At 34.3% G+C, this 24694-nt stretch overlaps 2 protein-coding genes across 3 annotated transcripts in view; both read left to right on the plus strand.

Annotated features, from left to right (window-relative positions):
* LOC128990635 (oxysterol-binding protein-related protein 1-like) overlaps positions 1 to 3005 on the plus strand; it is a 102469-nt gene extending 99464 nt beyond the window's left edge. For both annotated transcript variants that reach the window (XM_054413112.1, XM_054413114.1), the window contains exon 24: positions 308 to 3005. In XM_054413112.1, the coding sequence (XP_054269087.1) occupies positions 308 to 410 (103 nt within the window). In that variant the 3' untranslated portion in view covers positions 411 to 3005. The remainder of the gene's footprint in view (positions 1 to 307) is intronic.
* A 3620-nt stretch (positions 3006 to 6625) lies between these two features.
* Positions 6626 to 24694, plus strand: part of LOC128990129 (choline transporter-like protein 1) — a 51764-nt gene continuing 33695 nt past the window's right edge. Inside the window, exon 1 of the mRNA XM_054412389.1 lies at positions 6626 to 6834. The gene's annotated coding sequence lies outside the window, so the exon portion shown is untranslated. The remainder of the gene's footprint in view (positions 6835 to 24694) is intronic.

Consider the following 24694-nt stretch of genomic DNA (forward strand, 5'->3'; position numbering starts at 1 on the left):
TTTGTGTTACACATGAGATTATATTTATAACTTCTTGATCAGCATTAAATTTGTGTTATTACATTTTTATTTATGTTTCTCTTCCTGTTTTAAGTTGAACATGAATGAAGGGTGAGTGTAGAATGGAGTAAGATGATCTGTATAGCTTTGTTACTGACTAAGATCACTAAGATCAGCTGTTTCTTAGCTAGGACAATCCTATAGACTTTTCTCAGCGTCGAACCAGCATGCTTTTGATTACTAGCTGAGCACTATGACCAATTCAGCTGTTTTTCGTTCTTTTTAATTAATTTGATCAACTTTCCAGGTGGTTTAGTCACGGTCAGAACCCCTACACTGGCCAGGAGGATTGGTTCTACGCTGGAGGATATTGGGATAGGAACTACTCAAACTCTCCGAGCATCTTCTAACTTACGTCCGGCTGTTAGTAACATCTGTCTCACAGTGGCGCAAACAGTGATCGAACATCTGCGTCGATTGTGTGGATTGAAATAGCTGTGTTTCTAACAATACCATTTCAGGTATTTGGGGTGAATTAGTTTGATTTCATATTGTTGTGATTACGATATTAAATTAGTCATTTATTTTTTTAATTAGATGGATCGAAGTTACCATATCTAATCTGTAGTAGTTTAATGTTTCCAAGATTTACGTTAGTTTGAACTGTATTCTCTGTGATTGATTTTAACATGTAGCCAAGTCAACTAATTGAATTGAACCATACTGCAATGTGAAGCTATTGGCTATCAGTCAGGCTCAATCACCCTTTGAAATTGATCAATGTAAACAATGGTTATAACTGCTTAGGTGAGTTCTAATTGGTTAATCAATGCTACTTGTATTCATTTATAGTCTATATGATGGCATCTCTCTCATGACCCTCCATCAAACTGGGACTGGGTGCTAGGAGACAGGTCCCATCATACAGACTATAGTACTCTCATTAGGAGATGATTCCTGTCAATCTTCAATAATAAAATATTTGTGTTTACCTTTAAATTAACAAATAAGTGCTTCAATCAACTTCCACAACTGTTGTTCCTCTTTATTATTTTTCTTTAGCCTGAGTTAACATAGGGAATAGAATAATTAAGGTTATTAATATAAAATAAATCCAACATACAATTAAAACTGTTTATGATAAAGTGTACAAATGTTTTATTATAATAGTGTTATTAATTTTGAAATAAGTTTGAGCCTGGTTAAATTTTAGTGACGTTCTTAAACCATAAATTATTTCCTTGACGAATCTGCTAAATCTAGTTAATGCATTTGACTCTAGTCAGTTATTTTAAAGGATACAAATACGAACATATTGTACCCGAAACTTGACATGTTGTTAAAAAAATTAATAAAAGTTCTCCCACACACTTGCACATTTGAAAGTAAATACAAAATAAGTTACTAACATTTTATACTTAAAAGGTTTTAGATAGAATAACAATTTTGTTGGAAAATGGAAACTTACTAAATGAAGTTGTTTTATTGAAAAATAGCTTTTTTGGCCAAGTGATCTTTTATTAATTGGGGACACTTGCCCCTATCTTTGAAACCTTTAAGACAAATTTCATACCACTTTTCAAATCACATAAGTTTATTTTATTCACATAATACTAAATAATGTGCTATTGTGTGTGCATCTTTGTTGACAATACATTTAGTGTGTAAAGTATTTTCTATGAAACATCTATCGGTCTTGGTATTTAAATTAAATTATGTTTTAGCGAATCAATTGGAGTAATATACCATTAATGTTGTTAGTTTGTAGGATTGTGAACATATAGCAGAAAGTTAGATAAAGATGTATTTAGCTTATCGATTTCCATAAATTAATTGAAACTAAATAGTTTTTTACTATGATCCAGTGTACAAAATATGTAAAAATGTAAACAGCGTCATGAGTTGGCATCTTAAATAACTTAATTAATATGTATTTTGTCTCCCAAAACTTCTATAATTTTCTGTATAAAGTGGAAAATCAAATATTGTACCCTTTTACCTAGTTAACACTTCAAGCTCTTTTATAGTGTTATAGTCTAAGTCTAGTATACAAATTATTGCTTGGAAACTATTATGTTTTAAAAGTGTAAAAATAGAACTTTTACTTTGTTAATTGTTACTATAACACAAACAACACGTGTAAAAGGACCTTTTAGCTTTCTTCATACGTTACTAAGTAAAACCACAGAGGAAGGTACAGAGGAAACCCCAATGGTACACTTAAGTGGTGTCTAGCTCTAGTCACTTGTGTCTAGGGCGATGTCCACCACACCTCACCATCATGTACTACAACACTCATGGTGGAGAAATATCTTGTGCCCTGTGCTACAGGAATTTCCACACAGTGCACATGGCACGGGCACTTCTTTGCTCGTCACAAGGATTTCTAGTACAGCATACTAGAGCTAAAAGGGCACGGTTAAGCGATATTCCACCGTACCTTTACTTCTCTGTGGTAAACGCTGTTATGTCTGATATTTTAAAATTTTCTTTCAGAAATTTTCTTTGCTCACATTCAATACAAAAAAATATCACTTAGAAATAAAAAAAAGATTTTGAAAAAAAAATGTGGATCTATGTACAGCGTGCTATCGAAGATCTATTTACCTGTTCCATTTTCTAACCTTTACGTACAGTGTTTGATAGCATCATGATAATTCATATCTATGATATGTAAAATTTAAATGCAGTTGGAAGGCCTAAAATCTAGGGTTTCCGATGCAAATGCTTTAACTTTTACCTCAAAAAGCAATACTCAATAGCAGGTTTTGTACAACATATTTATATCCTAATAAAAAAATACTGTACATAAAAACAACAATATTTATGTTTACTGACATTTATTCATTCCAGGAACATTTGTGTAAGTCATGTACCATAGATAGTTTCATATTGTGAAGACCATCTATATAAATGTAAAATAGAAAAGTTCATAGAAAATTACTATTAAATGGAGCTTTATATTGTGAGATTTGTTTTGACATTAAATTATTATTTTTAGCGTTGATGTGTTTATTCCCTTTCTTTCCTAGCAGTTTTGACTCAACTGGAAATAGTACCATGGACTATTAGACTGACAAATCAAAATTGAAATTACATCATAGATGAAAAAGGGTAGCTTAAAAGCATTAAATTGAGACAGGAATAATGGACACATAAATATAATACAGTAGACGATTTGAACTCAATACACCTTACTAAACAGCTGCTTGTTCACAATAGCAAAATAAAAATAAACAAAATAGAAATAGTATATTTCGTACCTAGGGCCGAAAATGAGGTTTTGCCGGCTCGAGATAGTTTTTAAGTTCGAGACGAAGTCGAGAACTTAAATTGATCGAGAGCTGTAAAACCATTTCGGTCCGTGGTTCGAACGCTATTTTTCACCACACTGTACCCTATTACCACTATTCACCACTATAATAATGCACACTGATGCTAATAGTCAACACAACTACAACTTTAAGGTTATGTAAAGAAATAATTTGAGGAATCAGCAAAAATAAAAATAAATAGTTGCTAGGCAACGGTGACAATAACACAATTCTATTGCTATGCTATGGATTTTGATTGTGTTTTTAAAATGCATTCATGTTTTAAGTAAGTAAGCGGACAGCTGATTTTGCGGCCCCGGCCTGTAAAAACCTGCTCGGTCCCCAAATTACGATGACAGCTGGCATGGCCAGCAAAACGTAACTTTCAGCCACCAATTAACGTATGTAATACAGCCAAAAACATCATAGTGTGGTGAAAAATCATTTTTGGAGCTTATTTAAAAAAAGAGTGTTTTTGTTTAGTAACTTGAATAGTTTGCTTGAATAATAGTTCATTTACATTATGACAAAAATATAGTTCCCCTCACGGGCAAAAAGTGAAAAAGGTGACTTTTCAACCCTCGCTCATTTTCCGACTTGGTCGTTTAACTTGAGCTCGTATGGAAAGGAGTCAAATGCCCTCAGTAATGAAATTTGCAGCCTTATTATACAACACAAATGTGTATTGATAAACATCCTAATGTAGGTCGGGTTTTAGTGGAATTACATATGTGCTAGGAGGTTTGATATACCAATGATTTGCCAATCATCGGGATCGTTATTGATTTTTCCATCACAACTCTTCAAACATCATTGATTATGCTTTTCAACTTGTCACTGCTTGCAAACTAAACACACTTAACCTCAAAATAATGAGAAGAAGGATAATTTTGTGAATTATTAAAAAGCAAGATGTTTGACCTCTGATTAAAATATGATATACCGTACCAATGTTTGATCACCTATAAAATTGCATAGAAATTATTATTATTGTTACAAGTTACAGTTTGAACAAAATTATGTTCTTTATTCTGGGAAATCTTGATAGTGCAATGATTCTGGATTTAGGTCTCTTCATGATGCTACAAAAGTACATAAAATATTTTATACAGAGGCCACGTTTTTTACGCATTCCAAATTTAAAGTCCCAAAGAAACACTTTAATTTAAAGGACAAAATAAGCTCATAAGTTTGTAGTTCTGTAATCCTTTACTTCATTACATTGTCGATCAGCTGATATGCATTGTTGCAATCAAACTTACTAAAATGATTAGTGTTACAGGAATAACATATTGTTAACTAGCAGCTATGAGCTATACCCGTGCCTTGCAACAGGGTCAGTATGCAAAAGAGACAATGTTGGTTCTTTGAAAACGCCTTAAAAATGGTTTCACACCTACCACATTTACATATTACCTACATAAAAAAAAAAAAAAAAAAAAAAAAAAAAACTACCACTTAACCTGATAATAGTATGTTTGTGTAAAATCAGACTGTGAAAAATTATTTATGTTACCTAGCATACAAAGTCGATTATTATAGATTTTAAGGTAATCAAATAACATGTTGAATGGTTTGTACTAGTACTGTAAACGAAAAGCTATCACAATAGTTCCAAACCTGTCAATAGTGTAATTTTCTATAATCTTTTAGGGAAACTACAATTATTAGACAAATGGAAATTTGCTTAGTCTGCAGCTTTGCTGCGGAAGGGGTGTTTTATTACTGTTTAAACTAAATATAATTCTCATTAAACTCAGGATAAGATCCTAGGTTGATACGGTAATGATAGAATCTTAATTATTTCCTATATCCATGAATAATTTCTTTTACAATGACTTTTTCCCTTTAAAATCTTATTACAGCATTTCACAAATATTACGACAGACTCAATATAGATCATAAACATAAAGAAATGATTTGACTGAAAGAATCCTATACTAATGGACATTAACTTATGGTTTGACAGTTCCAATTAAGTAATGGGAAACAAATTGTAAACAAAACACTACATAAACCTGTACAGAACTAAAAATAAAATTGTCTTCAGCTGTTCCATAAGGATGAGAAATCTACTAATGGAGTATATTTTATCCATGGTAATGTTAAAAATAATGTTTACATTCGGTAGGTGACATCATTTTTTATGTTTATGATCCATACCCTTTCTGTTCTAATATTTGTGCAGTAGGGTATTTAATATGTTTGAACCAGCTTTGTGGAAATTTGAAATCAAAATTCATCTGACAGTTCTGCTTGTTTGGGTTTGTTATTTGTTACCATGGAGATTGGAGACCAATCAATATTTACTTTTAAAACTTTCGCCTCAAAAATTTAAAAGCCCATGGAGCACAGTCCTAGGTCAACATTGAAGCTGGAATTAGTTCTATCTATCCTTGAGCTGTAGTTTTATTTTTCAGTCGATTCCGTAGTTTTTTAATTTAGCTCATACAAACACACAGACAGAAACCTCTTCTTATAGCTATAGTATAATAGCCTAGTATAGATAGATTAGACTCAACATGGTGTTCAAAAGCTAAAAGAGTAAGTTATTAATTATAGGCCTACAGTTTTTGTTTTGTGCAGATCTGGTTTCCAAAAATGTTGTGACACAAGTCTATAAATAGTTTATTTTATTTTATACTACATCTGGATTAAATATTCTGTGATTCTGTCAATAGTAAAAAAATATTTAAGACCTAAAGATTAATCCGTTTGATTTGTTTAAGCTTGAAACTAATGTTTAGTTAGTTGTTGTAGGATTAACCTGTACGGTAACTCAAATATTTTTGCCAGGTCAAAACCAACTGTTTAAAAAAATTTTACCATAATTTATTACACAGTTCTTATAAATGGATTTACTGTATGGAGTAGATCTATATTCAATTTGCAAATGGGTATGACACGGGAATAGAAAAACTCAAAGAAGACATATATTCATTCAAGGATTCAAGTTATCCTTGTACACAATATAAGATAATTTGGTCCAGTGGAGTTAGCATGATAGTACAGTACCTCATTTTCCTTAGATTATTTACATGACCCACTTTATAATTTAGGTTAATTCCAAATGGAGAATATCAAGAATTAATCCTGTAACACGAATCACTCATGATGCACACAAGGTCTCCAAGTTGCAGAATAGTTGCAATGTTTACCTTATCAACAGACACGTCACCCCATCCCTTTGTTCACTTGTTGACGCGTTGCCATGACGACCAGTGAGGCGCATGCGCAGACCAGTTTACTCCGGGTTGTTCGCGGCAGGAACGGTCAGCGCGATTCTACGGAAGAGAAGAACCAGAACGGGCGCCTGCAGTCCGCACTCCGCTCCGCAGTCAGTCGGTAGTTGGCGTCGGACGTCAAGAGTCCAGCGTTGGATTAGCAGTGGACAAACGTGTATAGCGCGTACTTTTTGTCCTCGTACTGTCGGTGACATAGTGAACAAGTTGACTTACAGTGGTTGCTAATTTTGTGGCAGTGATTTTAAGTACTAGACTGAGGATTAAATCCTTCAGCGGTAAGGACAATCTTTATTTATTTATTTTATAAGTACAGTCTATTCAATCTCGTTAAGATGTTTAATCAATTTATTTTCACGTAAGAAATTTTATTGTAAAATGATACTCTTGTCACGATTTAAAATAGACATGGACTTATCCGGGGTAATATGTATCCATCGAAGTATATAATACAACATGTATCCTATTTGTGTTTATCTAAGATAAGATAGCATGTAAAATCTTGACGATTTTGCCGACAACATCCATTTTTACTACTTTTTTAAGTTTTTTAATGCATTAGTTGGATGTTATAAAAATATGTGCGAACAATTTATGATTATTTAACTGAATTTTATTACAACTAATTTCAAAGTAAATAAATATTTAGTTCTAATTCAGATTTTACAAAATATAATATATTTCTAGTTTGAACAGGAATTTCGAAATATGTAAATCTTTGAACTCTTCCCAGTATGGATTTGTTTGTTCAAATTGTAACCGGTAGCACAACTATTAACTATTTAGTTTTCCCCATTTTGCAACATCACAAAGCCTATTCACTGCAAAATTAAAATTAGAAAATATACCTACTACAGCACTACAATGCTATTCGCTCATTTACTCAAAATAATTTGTGGTGTTCAAAGGACTTGTTGAATTGTTTGTGAGATTATCCTTCTTATTCAAGGTCGGAAAGGAAGGGCGAGCGGTGAGATTTGAGATGCCCAATCTTCTTTGACCCCAATGGACCTGTATTAGGTAACCTTGTAGCCTGGAGCATCACAAAAAATAAATTTTGACAAGGGAGACGTTAGGGAAGACTCGGAGGGGAGAGCACAATACATTCTTTTATAAAGATATATCTTCTATGTCAAATCGTCGAATCAAATTATTAACCATCAAACTGGTGTATTTTATAATTCATCAGGTGTACTTTATTAGTTATAAAATGTAACAATTTTGACATTTTCAACCGAAATTGATGAAAACTTCTACTCGAGAAACGCAAGCAAAAAAGTAAATCAGATTCTTATTAATTACCAGTAATTGTTAGCTTGGTCGAAATGTTTGCTTTTTAAATCATACCATTCAATTGACTAACAACCGTGAAATGAAATTCATGTTTCAAAAATAGTACCGTACTTTATTGCTACTTAGCATGCGCATTATTATGAACGAATAAACGAGCAAATTGACTTATTTTGTAAACACTTCAAATTTACCGGATCAAATCCTAATTCTTTAATTCAATTAAAATGAAATACCACCTACTATATTTATACACAAACAAATTGTCTACAAACCTATTGGTAATTGACATCACCACTTTAAATTGCATTGTTTTTGATGATGCGAAAATAAAATTTTTTTTAATCCTCGGTGATATTTTAATGAGTTATTTTTTACTGAGCTCCAGTCCGTGGACGGCGCGATGTCGTTAGTAGGTAAATGTCACGTCGAGTTTACCAAGCTAATCAGAAGCTAATTATTGGGATGTAAACTTACCGAGCTGAGTTTTCATTGGAGCATTTTGGAACGATTCCACCGTGAGATTTGCTTTACACTGTTGGAAGGTAAAATTCGAAGGGATAAATTAATTAGAAGTGAATTTAAAGATGAGCGTTAGGGGATGGTTAAAATGCATTAATTAGTACTAGAGGTCGTCCAGTGGTCGGAAACTCGACCAAAAGTATGTAATGTACGTATACTTCTCTATTTTCAACCCATGCTGTAAACAAAACATGTGTTTGAAATTTCTCCCATTTGATTTTCTGTTTATATTTAGTTGTTATTTCGTCAACAGCATGGCAACCCCCAAAATAACGCCCATTTTTGAAAATATCTTTCTAACAATATGCGTAGATTTTCCCTGCGATGCACACGAGCTGAGAAAAAGGGGCTTAAAGCTACATGCTTGACTTTTACTGAATACAATTTTACTAATTTGTTAAGAGAATGACGTTAATTAATAAATAACTTAAGAAAGATGGGGATTGGATCCGGAATAAAACCATCACAAGAATTTCTTATGAATCGAAATTCAACCAGTGGATTCAATCGACGTGTAAACTCCAACAACGATTATTATTCGAAAGTAAGTTAAGTTGAAAATACAAATTACGCCTTTCTTCCTGTTGGACACAAGGAAACTGTATGCTAAAAATGTTGTATTATTTCATAATTATCACATTTTAATCAAACACTATTGTCAAATCTCAAATACTAAGGGAACAGAATTAAAATTAAATATTACAACCCAACTTAAATACTAATGCAAGTTAAAATTGGTTCTTTGATTCACGCTATGTCCAGTCGTTGACACTAAGAGATAAGGAGAAAGCTATCAATGCGTCATCGTTCAACTATACATTGATGTATATTTGGCACTGCGAATATTTGTAACATCCTGAACTACATACTCTAACTTCAATACCATCATGTCTTAGAGATAAGCGCGCGATGTGTTTATCATTTTCATTGATAGGTGCAATGACGATTTATTGATAAAAGAATAACTCAAATCATCCGAACCCCAAATATCCGAATAGCCAATTATCCGAATCGTTTGCAGAAATAAAAAAAATTACAGTTCGGTATTAAGAATAGTTATTAATTTTTAAGAAAACATAAATCCGAAATATTTACAGACTTTCTTTGATCGCGGTAATAATAAAGGTTTGTATCTTTCGACCTTTTATTGTTTGTTTTATTTTAAGTTTAACCCTTAATTTCGTAAAAATCCAATCATCCGAATTGTTGATATCCGAATGTGGTAACCCTATTGATTCGGATAGTTGAGTTCTACTGTACATTATCGATCGTAATTACAGCCACAACCTCAAGCGATATCAGAGAATAATAATCGATTTAATGGGCCAAAGCCACATAATATTGATGTCCGTCGTTTCTTTCTAGTTTTACTACTGGATATGTTTTATAGATAATCGATAAACTCTTTCACGGAATCAGCAATCACTAACCAGAGTGAAATTAGGGTAAAACACAGAAACAACATACTGTATAGTTAATGTCAAACGATTTATTAAGTAAGTTAGTATTGCTACTTTGCTACTTATAACCTTAGACATTTCCTCGATTTGTATTATGTGGTAAAGATTGTTCATTATAGTAATAAAAGGGTAAGTCTTGAAAAGATTTGGTTTGGATGAGAATAATGTAGCAAATTTTACTTTAGTATTCTTCATTGTTCAACTAAGTTTATAACTGTAGTTTTATTGGATAACTAGGGTCTATTATATTCAATGTATCATTCTTACTCGCTGTAGTTATTGACTTATTCGTTATTTACGCCATTCGCCAATTGGGTCTGATGATTGGTGTGCCCAATCGAAATCGATCACTCCTTACCATCCTTTATACCGTATCCTTTATCCTTTATATACCGTATTGTTAATCAACGGTGTTAAGTATAAATATGCTTTATTGGACCACTTTTTTACTTCCCGTATTTTCTAGCAATCATAGTATCAATATTTTAACAAAAATTGTAAATCAATATAAAATAATTAATGCTTCCGCTAAGCCAACTAATTGACATTAACTCCAATTTGCATCAGCATAAGTATGAGAAAGTTGAATGGAGGACGACATCGTATAATGATGCTAATGCTATTGTAATGCTACTTGTGATTCTCACTGTCTGTTTGCATTGATGAGCGAATGGCGAGTGAGCTGAATGGAGGAATGGAGGACAACGACGACAATCACATAATGATGCGGCTGTCATTGTACAGCAAGCCCACGCCGCTCGGTCCTTGAGTGTAAAACTGCTTTGTTTATCGTGGCTCCAATAAAAACCACCACACAACCTCACACTAGCTTTTAACGTATTAATTATTTATTGCACTAAAAATATGTTTATCGGCCTTAAAAATGATTATGCGTTTGTGGTTAGGTAGTAAAATATAATAACATGACGCTACAAATAAATCAAATTATGTATGTAAATATAGGTACTAAATGTCTTAATTCCACAACCTTAACCACACGAAAGTACTCCTTTATATATTCATCCGGAGTTACATTGTGTTAGTTAAACATTTGACTATTGATACAATAGTCTTGGTTAAGCCTTATTACTTTTCAAGGTATTTGATAAAATTTGGATAGAGATACAGTAATAGTAATGTTTTCGATCGACAATTTCTTCAAAATACATGATTACTTATTACATTACGAATGAAGACGCAGCCATGGGTATTTTTTAACAAATACGAATGAAGAATGATTGCTTAATGGAATAGAGTTGCCTTGTTTAGCTTTGTTACCATACTCTGTTCACAATCGGTTTCATGGTAAGTTATCCCACCACTTTTCCGTTTTTCTTTCTTGTCAACTGATTGTCGTTATGACAAATTGCAGCTGTTTAGCTTTGTTTTGATGGATCAAGACGTGGAGGGGATAGATTTCTTCCCATAAAACCACCTAAATTTTGTGAACGTAGTATAAGATCAGCTGTTTATTTATTAAAATCCCAATGATCAAGATCAGCTGGGCTCACTTTGGAACCGCAAAAACCCTATATTTGTGTTATGAACCATCTAATATTAGAGATCGATGTTATGAACGGACAAACGGCATAACTAAAGATTTCAAAAACCACCATAACCATTGTATTCACCCCAAAATTATCAACAATTTGAATTTATTCATATCTTAATACATCTAATAGTTCTATGCCCAAGGCGGTCCGTGATATCAGGGGGGCTGATGGTGAAAGGGTGGTAGGGGGGGGGGGGTAACGGCCCCTTGACCATCGTTATTGTTCAGTCACACCTTGACATTTAAATTGTTGCCTTTACAAACATATTTTATTTTACTCCCGTGAATCGGAAAGCTAAACGTGTGAACAGCAATGAAAGGTCGTCTTGGAATTACTTGAATCATTGAAATGTGAAAATAATTTCTATTGTATTATTATTATTATTTTTACTACTAGGATATATCTGTTTGTACTATGTGAAAATATACGTCAGTAATTTGTTACTTTATTAGTTAAAACCTAATGAACAATGTGCTCGATACCACTATTGAGGATAAATAGAGCGGGTTGTATTTTGATTTGATCATTGGCTTCGACTTTGTTCATACAACGTCCGAGGTAAAGCCGTTATACTTTCTACGTATTTCAAAAGAGAGGATATTTTTGGATTTTACTGACTCAATGTCTCATTTTAAGTTTGAGACGCTGTCAAAAGTTTGTGAAAATTTGTAGAATTCTAAAAAAAACACAACAACTTAAAAACCGAGATGGTAAGGGAAAATAAAACAAGATGATACCTACGCACAACTAAAGTTACAAGACTTGTACTGTACTTTCGCGTACTGACTAAAAACCTGACAGAGGCACTACATCAATGGTATAGCAACTACCGGGATAGTACAGTTATCCACACCGGTGTACCACAATTAGTTCCACTTTCGTGAGCAGCGCGTCGCTGGTATGTGGTGTCTGGTGTGCCCCGAACCTCGGCCAGTTTAGTTAGATTACGTTGAAAAAGTATTTACTACTTTTATTTACTATTCTTAAATAAATAACACGTATTATGCTGATTGAGAAGTTATTTAGTTGAAGAAGTCCAAGAACAATCCAAATGAAAAAACCTACTGTACTTACAAAATTTTATCAAAATCAAACCACATGTGTAGTCTGTAGCTCAGTATACATCTATACATACAGACACAAACACACACCAGTGTCGGATCCAGTCCAGACTCAGAGGGGGATGAAGGGGGCGACCGCCCCCCCTCGGGCATTCTTTTATACATAGATTTTTACTGCATGTAGCACAGTAGTGTGTACACATTGCGTAAAATAATTTTCCTACAGTCACCCGACAAAGTTGGCTTCCTTGTACTGTTTATAGTACAGAAAGCTGCTAATTGCTGCATATTTATACTTTGCCGTACGGTTTATACTTTGCCGTACGGTTTATACTTTGCCGTACGGTTTATACTTTGCCGCACATCAGGATTCCAACGAAACAACACAAAACAGCGTGGTTCTAGTATGCACGTAATCCGTGTACGCTTGGAAAAGGTTGGCAACACTTAAAGATAATAATACTATGAGCAGCTGATTGACTATTATAACTTCGATTTAACCTGTCATTTCGTGTTTATAGTTTCGGTATTTCTGAACTTCCTGGACTTTTCTTTTAAACGTTTTTAAAACATTCCTACGATCTTAATAAACAAAAAAAAAATATTTAAAGCATTTTTTAGGCGCGGAAACCACTTCAAATTACAAAAACATACGGAACTATATTCTCAAAACGCGGAGCACATTTCTTGCCGAGGAAAAATAGCGGAGTGATACGGACCGCGGGTACTACTTTCTCTAAGGGCACCATTTGTGTTGCCAGCTGAATCTAAAAACGTGTTGTATAGTGTTTGAAAGACTAATTATTTATATGCTTTATAGTGACTGTAGGAAAAATATAATGTGTAACACGAGTGAAAAAGGCCTTTGCTGCACTCGAGATCATTCCGTGCGTAAACATTGCTCTCGTGTGCAGCAAAGTGCCACTTTCACCACTAGTTACACAAATAACTATTTCCACACTAACTTTGGACTAAGAAATGGTATAAATAAAACTGCCATTGTGGAGACTTAGTTAACATTTTTTTTTTTTTTTTGGGGGGGGGGGGGTACTCCCGACCCGAACCTTATAGACCCCCCTGGTTTGGTTTGGTTAATGATATGGTAGTTTGCTTTTGTGACCACACATAATAACATTTACTTACATTGTCTTATCATTATCCTAACCAAGTACAAGGAATACCCTCATCATGAGCGATATCAGGAATGCTGTTTTTGTGAAACTGGTACAGCAAGATTATATAAGTGTAGAAGATGGTCTATTCATTAAATTAGATCACATCTGAAGTCACGTGGTTCATGTATTCCGTGATTCATCGACTGATTTTGTTTGGAAATTAAGCCAGTTTGTAATTATTTGGCAATAAGCGGATGCTTATAAGATCGTAATGTTATTTTGTTGACTAAAAGAGACATCGTGTTGTTATGTATCATTCAAATTCATTCAATTCGGATACGAAGCAGATGACGTAAACATATCATATTCTGCGGATGGTTATGTAACCATAGATGAACTACAGAAATAATATTACTCCATGTATTATATAACTTCACATCAGTCATCTCGGAGTGTTATTTCAATCGCTTATTTCAGTACAGAGTTTTATTTAGTTTTATCTTTCCAGTTTAGCAAACACTAAATCATCTATTAATCATCTAGATTTAATGCGTAAATTTTAAGGTCTTGGAGTAGGTTGAACTATGATATAAATTACTTCGTGGCAGTTTTTTTTATTAACTGTGTCAATTTCTATCTACTTGATTGCACCTCTGAATTGTGGATGGACTAGGTTTTAATGGCACACTACAGCAACAGAAAGGCTAGTTGGGGTTGGGCACGATTGTTATCTCTTTACGACAACCTAACGCCATAGATGGTCGAGCTAAACAAACGCAGTTCTTTCCAAATATTTGTCCGGAGTACATGTTTACTAGTCAATATGTACTTATCTACTGTAGTTAGGACTCTTTTAAGCTGCATCATACTTAACATGCTAATATAAATGTGTGTAAGTTTGTGTGTTTGTTTATTTGAATGTTTTTTGTTTGTTTGAATTTCAATCACGCATAAACTACTGGACCGATTGGGTTAAAATTTGGTATGATGATAGCTCACATTCCCGATTAACATATTGACATAATTATTCTTATATCAAAATCCTTTCGGGCTCTGCCCCAGTGGATCTGTAGTTCCCCATGTTAACCTTATGGGTATTCATATTTAAAGGGAATTTAAGAATTTAGTAATTTGTTTCCACTAAAAAAGTTGGTTCTATGATATGCAAACGCAATAAAAAGTTTATAAGATTTACCAACGGTGCAGCACTATTATTTTTTTTTTATTTATGAAAACAGCTAATTTGAACTAAGCAGCAACATAAACCTGTGATATACAATGATAACTGTCAAAATAGGAATGTTTGCAGTTATGTTTAGGTTTTTAATTTCATGAATAATTTGTGATATTTTGCGAATTTTTTTAAATTTATTTTTTTCCATTGTTTAGGTGAAGTGGTAGAACATTATAGCTATGGTTGATGTGCTATACTATAGTATACGCCTTCTTTCACACCAGCGCGGTGCGGCACCGTCCCGCACCGGACGAAGCTGTTTAGACTATTGAATCATATGGGAGCTTTCACACCAGTGCGGGTTGACCCGGACAGACCTAAACCTCCGTCCGGATTGAAAAATCACCCGCACGAACCTAAACTTCCAATGCGGGTCGAAACCGCATGAATAGTTTTTAGATCATGGGTTCTTATGTACGCTTTCACACTTGCGCGGGACGGGCTAGTTTCGCCCGCACATAAATCAGTAGTTTTGACAGTCTATGCCTATCAGTACTTAAGTGTGGTTAATTTTGTAATACTCTTGTTAATAGGCAAGTTTGTTGTTCTTGGTATTGAGAAATTTATATAGAGCTTATTAGTTTGGTCAAGCTTTATATTTTGGTTTAATTTGAAGGTCAGCGTGTAGGACGAGACCACCACTGCAGCAACCATCTTTCAGTTGTATGTTTACATTTTTACAAACGATTTTATTAAACATGCCTGATTTATTTAATATAAAAACATAGGTTTAACGAGCAATAACATGTTCTTCTAAATATATGGAAGGAAATGAAGTGTTGTTTAAGCTAAAACCACCTATCTCGTATAGTGCACTGAAATAAAAAAAAATGGTCCCAGATGTTATAGTATATTTCATAACAAGTTAGTAGAAAGTGAGTCATTACACATTTGAGACCATGTTTTGAAGTGCGAGATTTATCCCACAACTTTGTTACACACACGGCATCGATCCAATTAGGTTATTTAGCAAGGGGGCACTGTATTTTATTTTCGGATACAACAAGTAGCATAACCACCTTACTTTTATTTGAATGAAATGCATCCAAAAATCACAAAGTTTCAGCCTGGAAACGCCCGGATCCGGGCAGCTAGTGTGAAAGGGCCTTGCGGGCCGCCCCGCATCGACGGTGCGGGACGGTGCCGCACCGCGCTGGTGTGAAAGAAGGCTACCGTAAATTAAAAAACCATATTTTCTTAAACCATGTCCTCTCCTATTGCGAACGCAAAGCACGAGTATAACCACAGCCTTCTCTAGTACACATTAGTGTATTAGAGGTGGCTATGGTATGACTGAAATACGAATTTTATACTTACACGCCAACCCTGTACGGACGGGTAGCCTACTCTACTAGTGATTTTTACGCGACGCTTTCTTACAAAAAAAAAAAAAAAACAAATACTTTGTATAGAAGTTTCAAATAGTCCTGGATTTTAAATGTTTTGCCATTTCAAAGGCCTATTTAAGCGTAACAAACATTATTTCTTAGTCTAACTAAACAATACAAAATGGTAAAAATGACTATAGAAAATATAACATTTTCCATTATATTTTATTTGTATTCTCTTCTTTTTTAGCTTTTATTAGAATTTGCAACCTGTAAAAACCAACTGACTACCTGTTAGAAGGCACAATCGAAAGAAGATTTAGTCAAATTGTGAGCCTAGAAACAATCCTTAGTATCAAACTAGCAACATTTCAAAAACGTCAGTGGTATTTTGCAAAGAACATTTTCAATTAAAGCGGTCCAGACTCCTAAAATGTTTTTTGGATGTTCTGGTGATCGAATCTCGAGACGGTATTACCACCAACAACAAAAGCAACATATTTTGAAGCCGAGCTCCAAAACCCTGTTCAATTTTAACCCATTGACTACAAAGTTGTCCTCCGCTTCGTCACGTACACAGTATAAAATGTTCTCAAAAGACTTCACAGTTGCACAACTGTTGCTGACAGCGGCTTCTCGGAGACGGGGCGCCCGTATTGCGCCAGAGGGTCCAGGTAGCATTCCCGTACTGCGCCAGCACTTAAATCTACCACCCAAAATCAGACCTGTACTGCGCCAGAGCGGCTTTTTCTTTGTAATAATAGTTCTGAGAGAAACTGTCCTATTAATGAGTCTGAGAGTTCATTCAGTGTTATATAAACACTCTGTGACTTATCCTACAAATATTATATAACTAAACTATTATATATCCTAATATATTATTATCTTCTATAATATATATAAAATCCAATGTATGTATGTTTGTTTGTTTGTCCTTTATGGACTCCGAAACCGCTCGACAGATTGTAATTTCAGGCATTATTAAGCATTATTCAAGGATGGTTCGTGTGAAGTTTGGTGCAGATCCGCCAAAAGGGCTCCGATCCAGTGGTTCCGGAGTTTCCCATGTTTACCTTATGAGTACTCATATTTAAATGGAGTTAAATAATCTTAACAGCTGGTTCAACTAAGCAATTCTATTCTGTGATGTTCAATAGCATTAAAAAGTTAATAGGTTTACCAACAGGGTGCAGCACTATTATTTTTTTAAATTTATGACAACAGCTAATTTGCAATCAAAAGGTGAGTGAGCGTAGCGAACGAAATTCAACCTGGAGGCGAGTTACCGTAGAGAACGAGCTAACCTGAAGGCAAGTGAGTGCAGCGAACGAGCTCCAACCTAAAGGTGAGCGAGCGTAGCGAACGAACTTCAACCAGGACGTGATTGAGCGATGATGCGAACGAGCTCATCTTGAAAATGAACGAGCATTTGACATAAAACCACATTAGGACAGGACGACGTCTGTCGGGCCAGCTAGTATATATATATATAACAAAGTCGTTTTAGTTCAACAGTTTGTAACTCGAGACCGGCTGGGTCGATTTTAATGATTTCTGATTTGTTGGATTCGAGCTTGATTCGAGGTTGATTTCTCAGAGCTAGATAAGAAATTGTAGGTTTGGGATTTGAGGTTTGTAACACATTCATTTAGTTTCCTCAATGCTGTTAGGCAACTTAGATTTCTTTTGGAACCCGAAAAGTTCCACCTATTAATTTATGCTAAGCCATGATGGTCGTGGCTCTATTACATAGCAAAATCCCATTGGTCATTGGAAGGATTTGAACCTGGGACCTTGCGGACTAAAGCCCCGCGCTTTGCCACCATATCATCCCTCACCTAAAGATATTCAGAGCGAATTAAACAAATCAGTAGGGAAATAATTTTTTCCGTTAACTCCGCGTCATATCTAACCGTTTCAACTCTTCAATAAATAGCTTAATTTTATCCAGTTTTTTTTGTCTGATTTTTCAGATTTTTCGAAAATTTACTAGCAACTGGCCTAGTACTCAACTAGTCTTACTCAACTTCAAAATTTAAAAAATTGTAAAATTTGACTAATGCCACAACAAACCTTAAGAGTATTGAACCACTTTCCCTTCTACGCATTCTTTTAGTTTATTGCATAAAAAATGCCACTGGCGTAAACAAGACACAATTGACCGAAAGTCTACTTATAATAATTACATGAGTAATCTATGTTAAATGCAGGCAAGATAGGAGAACCCTCATATACACTCCGTAGTCTCTTGAGCAGTAGGTCCTCACCAGTAAAGAATATTTTACTTTTTCTATATGTTCGCAAATGTGCAGTAATAATGGTACCGCGTAGGTGTGTGTATGTTTTGCCTCTCAATTTATTCCAAATTCACCTTATTTCACCATCTATTTACATAAAATAGGCTTAAACGACGACAATGTCTTTAGTTTTAAACACATCTTCTGATTATATCAAGAAGATGTTGTAATACTTATTGTATTACAAAATAATAAATGGAAATACTTACGTTGCTGGTTTTGAATTGCCAATTAGAAAACAAAAATGTGAAGTTTTCATTGGAATAATTACTTTTTATTTACCGAAACGAATACAACAAATTCAGAGAGCACAGTACAAATTATATTATTGTCTCTTGAGTTTTCTATACTATGGTGATTGATACTATGGTGATACTATGGTGACATTGACAAGAAGTTATAGTTCCAACATGTTTTCTGAATTTTGGCTAGGTTAAAAAGTACTGTAGTTAAAAATGACACAAATCAAATGGACAGCAGTACACTCTCAGGCTGATATTAGTTGTCGGTTTGATTCAATTTAATTTGATAATGCGAATTTTATACCAAGAGTATGCTATTTGTTTTGTGCTAGACTAAAACAATACCTCGATACTATATTGAAACGCATAATTTCATTTTTCGAATACAAATTAAGGTTCAACTTGAATTTTTCATAACGTTCTAGGATTTTCAAAGTTCTTGAAAGAAGCTTTCTCTAGACGCTATACACACCATGTATAGTTTGGCAAACCTCTCATTTCATTCCCAACAATCCGTTGTATGTAGGCTACACTGTACAGACCCAATTGTCGACCCACCTAGCGACTGTGATGGCTCAAGAAATATTTCTTCTCTGGTTCATTTAGGTGTTTCCGTTGAAATTGAGGATCATTCAATGGAACTGCAATGTTTGATTTACACAGTAAGAAGTTAGCAGTACCCAAGTAGCTATCTACTGTTCAATCTTCTAAATTAACATAGTTTTCACTGGGGACTCACTTTATGTAGGATATTATAATTTCAATGCTACTGTGCTTTGAAATATTAAGAATTAAACTTATATGGATTTACAGAACCTGTCAGTAGTTATAATTGTAAAATTTGTGATTGTTTGCCTGTTCTGTTTGTTCATGAAATGCCAATCGTACCACCACTATTAAACATTTTGTTGCATTTGTCGTGTTAAATATTTGTTGTAAAGTTTAAATTAACCATAGAAAATCAACTCAAGTGTTATTTACATGCTTACTGAAAGGTGTTTGAAAATAGCAATATTAAAATACGAAACACAATTGTTACAATTTTAACTGCTGAAATGCAGGTCTAATGTAAACTTAATATAAATACTGTAAATATTCATATAAAACATCACAGACTATTATGGCGTAGTCCAATGTTCAGGCTGTGATAACATTCAACATTGCATTTTTAGGCTAAACATGAATGGTTATGGAAGGAGGTAAAATTTAACTTTTGAAAGTTGTGTGAATGTTAATTCATTTAACACAAAAATTATATCAGTATTATCTGTAATAAGATTGAGGATTGAAGTTAATGTTACTCACCTAAGGTTCAGTTCAGAAATGTGTTGCTCTCAAATTTACATCATTAGTCAAGTTTTCAACACTTCCATTGATGCTGCAGTTTTGGTGTGAATATTCTTAAGCCGCGTTTACACCGGAGTTTCAAACAAAAAGTTGCAAACTTTTATTGCAAACAGCAGTTGCAAACAGTAGTTTCAAATACATGTTTGCAATTTATGTTTCATGATTTGTTTCCATGTTTCATGAAATTGTTTGAAATAAATTCGACCTTGATTATGACTCGCCTCGTTCTGGTTCCTTGGATCAGGAAGAGGATTTCAAGTGTCGAGTTATTTTAGCTACGGCGGCGTGTGTCGTGTTGTCAAAGAAACGTAGGCCGAGACGATGCTGGGTGAACATCGGTAATTGTATAAACCATCAAATTAAAATTATTATTCATTTTTAAAGATTACAAGGACTTAATTATAACCCTTTTAATTAGACGACCTTGTCATTTGAGGTTATTGTTAATTCATTGACAGTCAAACAGCATTTTTCCGATTAATCTAACACTGAGTCGAGACACAGGGTCGCAGTGATCACGTGAGTGAGAGTGGAGGTGGTAGCGTAGGGGATGGTGGAGAAATGTTTCTGTTTCGTGTTTCAACGGTTCATATTGACCGAAACTAGTGTTGCAAACAGAGAGTTTGCAACTCCCTTTGATCTTTACCGACTTCAAGTGGAAACAAAAATTTCTGTTGCAAACACTGAAAAACTGTTTGCAACAACGAAATGTTTCGTCTAAAAATGTGCGTTTTTAGAGATGTTTGCAATTTCTGTTTGCAACTCGTGTTTCAAACTCCGGTGTAAACGCGGCTTTAGCAACTCTCAACATACGTACACAAACATGAAATAATAAAAGTGTATTAGGGTTTACTCAAATTGAGAAAATGTTTCATTTCATATTTCTATAAATATATATCTTCGTTTCTGTCAGTTTTAAGCTAATGCATATTAATTGAATCCTTATTGACCACATCAATCTTTAGATGGTAATTTGTAAGGGTAGCTAATTCTTAAACTAGCCGCCAGAGATATACCCCAATGCCATCTGGTGGTAAACCCCTGAACTATTGCAGGCCCAATGTAAACAAAGCAATATTTTGCATTGCGAGAGCTCTGTTTTATACAAGTTATACAATTTAAACAAACTTCTGCTATCGTATATATAAATTTTAAAAGCTACTTAACTTTTTACTACTATATTTATTAAACTCATAAGAAGTTCTTTTTACTAAAATACATAAAATGTAAATAATTGCATTTGCCTCTCGCAGGGATGTAAGTGAATTAATACATCCATATGAGAGTATGGATTACATTGCTGTGTCCATTCCATTGGTGTGATCGTGGTATCATATCTCCATTCTCCATTCTCTGATTCTCTGACAAGCTGTGACTTGACTCTTTCGGGTCGAGGAGCGGCTTAAAAATTCATAATGATAATGATAATTTAGAGAAAATAACATAATATACCGTACGTGTATACTGTCTCCTCCAGTCTCTAGTCCAATCCCACTCCTGCGTTAAATCTGAGACAAATCGTCTTTTATTTTAATTTCTGACGTTTATTTCAGCATTTAAATTTAGTAATCTTTTTCAACAATATTTCCTTTAGAAGTCACAGTTTACATTTATAAAGCATAATTTTCCCAACTCGTAACATATTACAACTGAAGGTAATTTGAAAGATTCGGAAGTAAACATATCACACACATTAGTCGACCTCTTATGTCTCAATGAGATATCCTTTAACAATAACTTAGAACTACAACAATTATTTTTATAATGCAAACGTTTAACCGGAAATTTTCTCTCAATAAAAAAAATAGATAATATTTAACATGAAATCTGATGACAATACGACGTGGTAAAGTAATCCAAATTTCAAAATCTAGAGGGATTTGAGTTTACAAATTGGATAACAAAATATTTGATTTAATTTAATCAACATAATCATTATGGAGGGACTTAAGTATCCAATATCTAGGAATAATTTATCGTCTAATATATCTATCCTTGTTTTGTTTTCTTTCTAGATACTGTAGATGTTTGGATCTAGTGTAGGGTGATGCCCAACACATAGTATTACGACCTTATTGATATTACTAATCAAATAGATTACGTTATTATTACGCATCAGTGTTGTGTGCTAAGTTTGTGTTTAAAACTACAAATTACTGAATACATTTCGAGCGATTTATATTGCTTTAGATTTAGTCCTATTAACATTAATTGAACAATTGCATTCTATTTATATGTAGGCTATTGCTCTTATATTAACACTCAATAGACGTGTACTTACTCAATCAAATAGTACAACTTAGGCGTTTATATCCACACATTTGACGTGACGTGACAATCTCTTACTCTTGAACGTTGAGAGGACGGAACCCTTGTCTTCCGGGTTGAACAATCTTCTTGAGATGGCAGATCGGCTTGTTTATACAAAGAAGTTACTTATATAGGCATACTTTTATTAAAGTATGTTTCGTTGAAATTACTGCGTGCATTGAATGAATTAATATAAATGCAGTTTTCAATATCCATGGTAACGAAAATAAATCGGTTGTATGAAAAACTATGGCAAAAGCGATAAACAAAGATACAACAATGATTCGAAGACACATTTAAGTTGATAAATTAGTAATTCAGTTTTTTTTGCTACCGTATTAATAGAAAACCTGTCAAAATTTCAATTGTTATATAATGACACGTTTTCCACGGTAAAACGATTAATTTAGCGTTCAACTAAAGCAAATTAGTTAAGTAAACATTCTGAGCACCATCCCACTAGCTAATAAGGTGATAAAATGGGAAGCAAATGCGTGCGTAACATCCGTAACAATTTTCTGTGATCACAGAAACGACCGAGATTATTACTTGCTATCACGGAAACGCCTAAAAATGGAGAATAGTCTTAAGAAAAGTACCTGCTTCTGTGTAGTATGGTGTAAAGGCAATTTCACAGTTTCAGTGTATCAAAAAAGTAATGTTTTTGTTTAGGCCTAAATGGGTGCAAAATTGATAGCAACACACTTCAAGAAACAAAGTAGGTCCAAGTCACCGGCTCTTAATTGATTAATTTTTGTTTTGACAAACTGTTGTCGAAGAAGCGTGGCTTTCTTTCTTGTACTTTTTCATTTTCCAAAGCACCGTTGATTGCTAAACATGTGTCTAATTGTGATTCCTCAATGGCACTGAGAAACGCAAAAATATTCGGATGCGGTAAAGAGCATGATTTGTTAAATTAGCGACAAGGGGTGTTGACCTAGGTGAAATAACGAAAGCTGTGATGTTTGTTTACATTCGCAATACCAATAGGGTGTGTTGTTTGTTTACATTTCAAATTCCAATGGGTAGGTTAACCAGAAGGCGCCCCCTCGCCTACCTGGACTAGTGCTGGCGCAGTACGGGCGTTTGCTAAAGAGGGATTATTTAGACCTGGCGCAGTACGGGTCTACCCCTCGGAGACAACGTGATACGGAACGCCGAGTGTAACGTAACTAGAATGTGAGAACGACGTCCCAAGGACAAACTGACCTTGAACCCAAACAAAGAGCAGCGGGGAACCAAACAAGCCCAAGGGGGTCTGGGGAATGCCACACTTCAGTGCACTTTATAGGCCACTTGAGTTGAGTTTGGCTTATGCCATATCAGCTGTTGAATGACAGAATGTCCAGTGTAGGAAGATGACGATAAGAGTTATCAACATGTGACAATTTGCTGCGTGAGCGTCTGCGGATGTAAGCTCAGCGTTGCACGGCTTCTGGGGGACTGTACACTGTACACATGCTGTCTGTTCTAATAACATGCACGTTGTTTGAGTGGATAGTGTTTGAAAGTAGTTAGGGGTGATTTTATTCAAAATATCTTCTTGATCAGAATCGCACGTGTTATTGATGATGATTGGAGTGTCCAATCGAAATCGATCACCACTTGCCATCTTTTATTTGTACTAGTGTCCCTGTTGCTCGAATTCGAGCAATTGCTAAGTATTACAGGCGTTATTATAAATCGAATAACAGTTATGATTTCTGATGACTTTAAAAGAATCGACTCAAAGATTATGGAAATACTCTAGATGGACATAACAGATCGATATAATCAACACTTGTAATAATATCTTATCATTTATCAAAAGCTGATCTCATGTTTTAATGTTTTCTACAAATAAGCCGCATTAGGTTGTCCACAATAACGATTATACACTCTAAAAAAAAAACCCATTATTTCTATTTCTTCTCCTTGGTGGTGTTCTATGACTTTTCTATGTTTCCATATTTTGCAAACCGGCTCTTTAATGATTACCCTACTAAGAAATGCAGCACAGTGTTAATTCAGTTTTATTTTTAGTATATCAAATTATCCAGGCTCTCGCTTTTTTCCATTGTAATATTTACGCCAACCGGCCAACCCAAATAGTAAATATTTCATTTCAACCAATTCAGTAAATGTTTGTAGCAAACTGAAATTAGCAAACTTATTGACATTGTTCTTCTTCTCACTTTAAACTTCTGACGGAGTTTCATAACAATGTTTGTTTCCCATGTTAATCTTATGGAGAAATACGAAACTTTAAAGGGCCCCAGGGCCTCACTCTCTAATTATTTTCATAAAAAGAAAGTTTCCTGCACAACTTCACGTTACGTTCTTTCCAATGACACCAAAAACATAGTTAGTGTCCCTGTTGCTCGAATTTGAGCAATTGCT

Source organism: Macrosteles quadrilineatus, unplaced genomic scaffold, assembly GCF_028750875.1.
Source record: "Macrosteles quadrilineatus isolate MER2022 unplaced genomic scaffold, UCM_ALF_1.0 Scaffold_3__2_contigs__length_128488019, whole genome shotgun sequence".
In the NCBI taxonomy this organism is placed as follows: Eukaryota; Metazoa; Arthropoda; class Insecta; order Hemiptera; family Cicadellidae; genus Macrosteles; species Macrosteles quadrilineatus.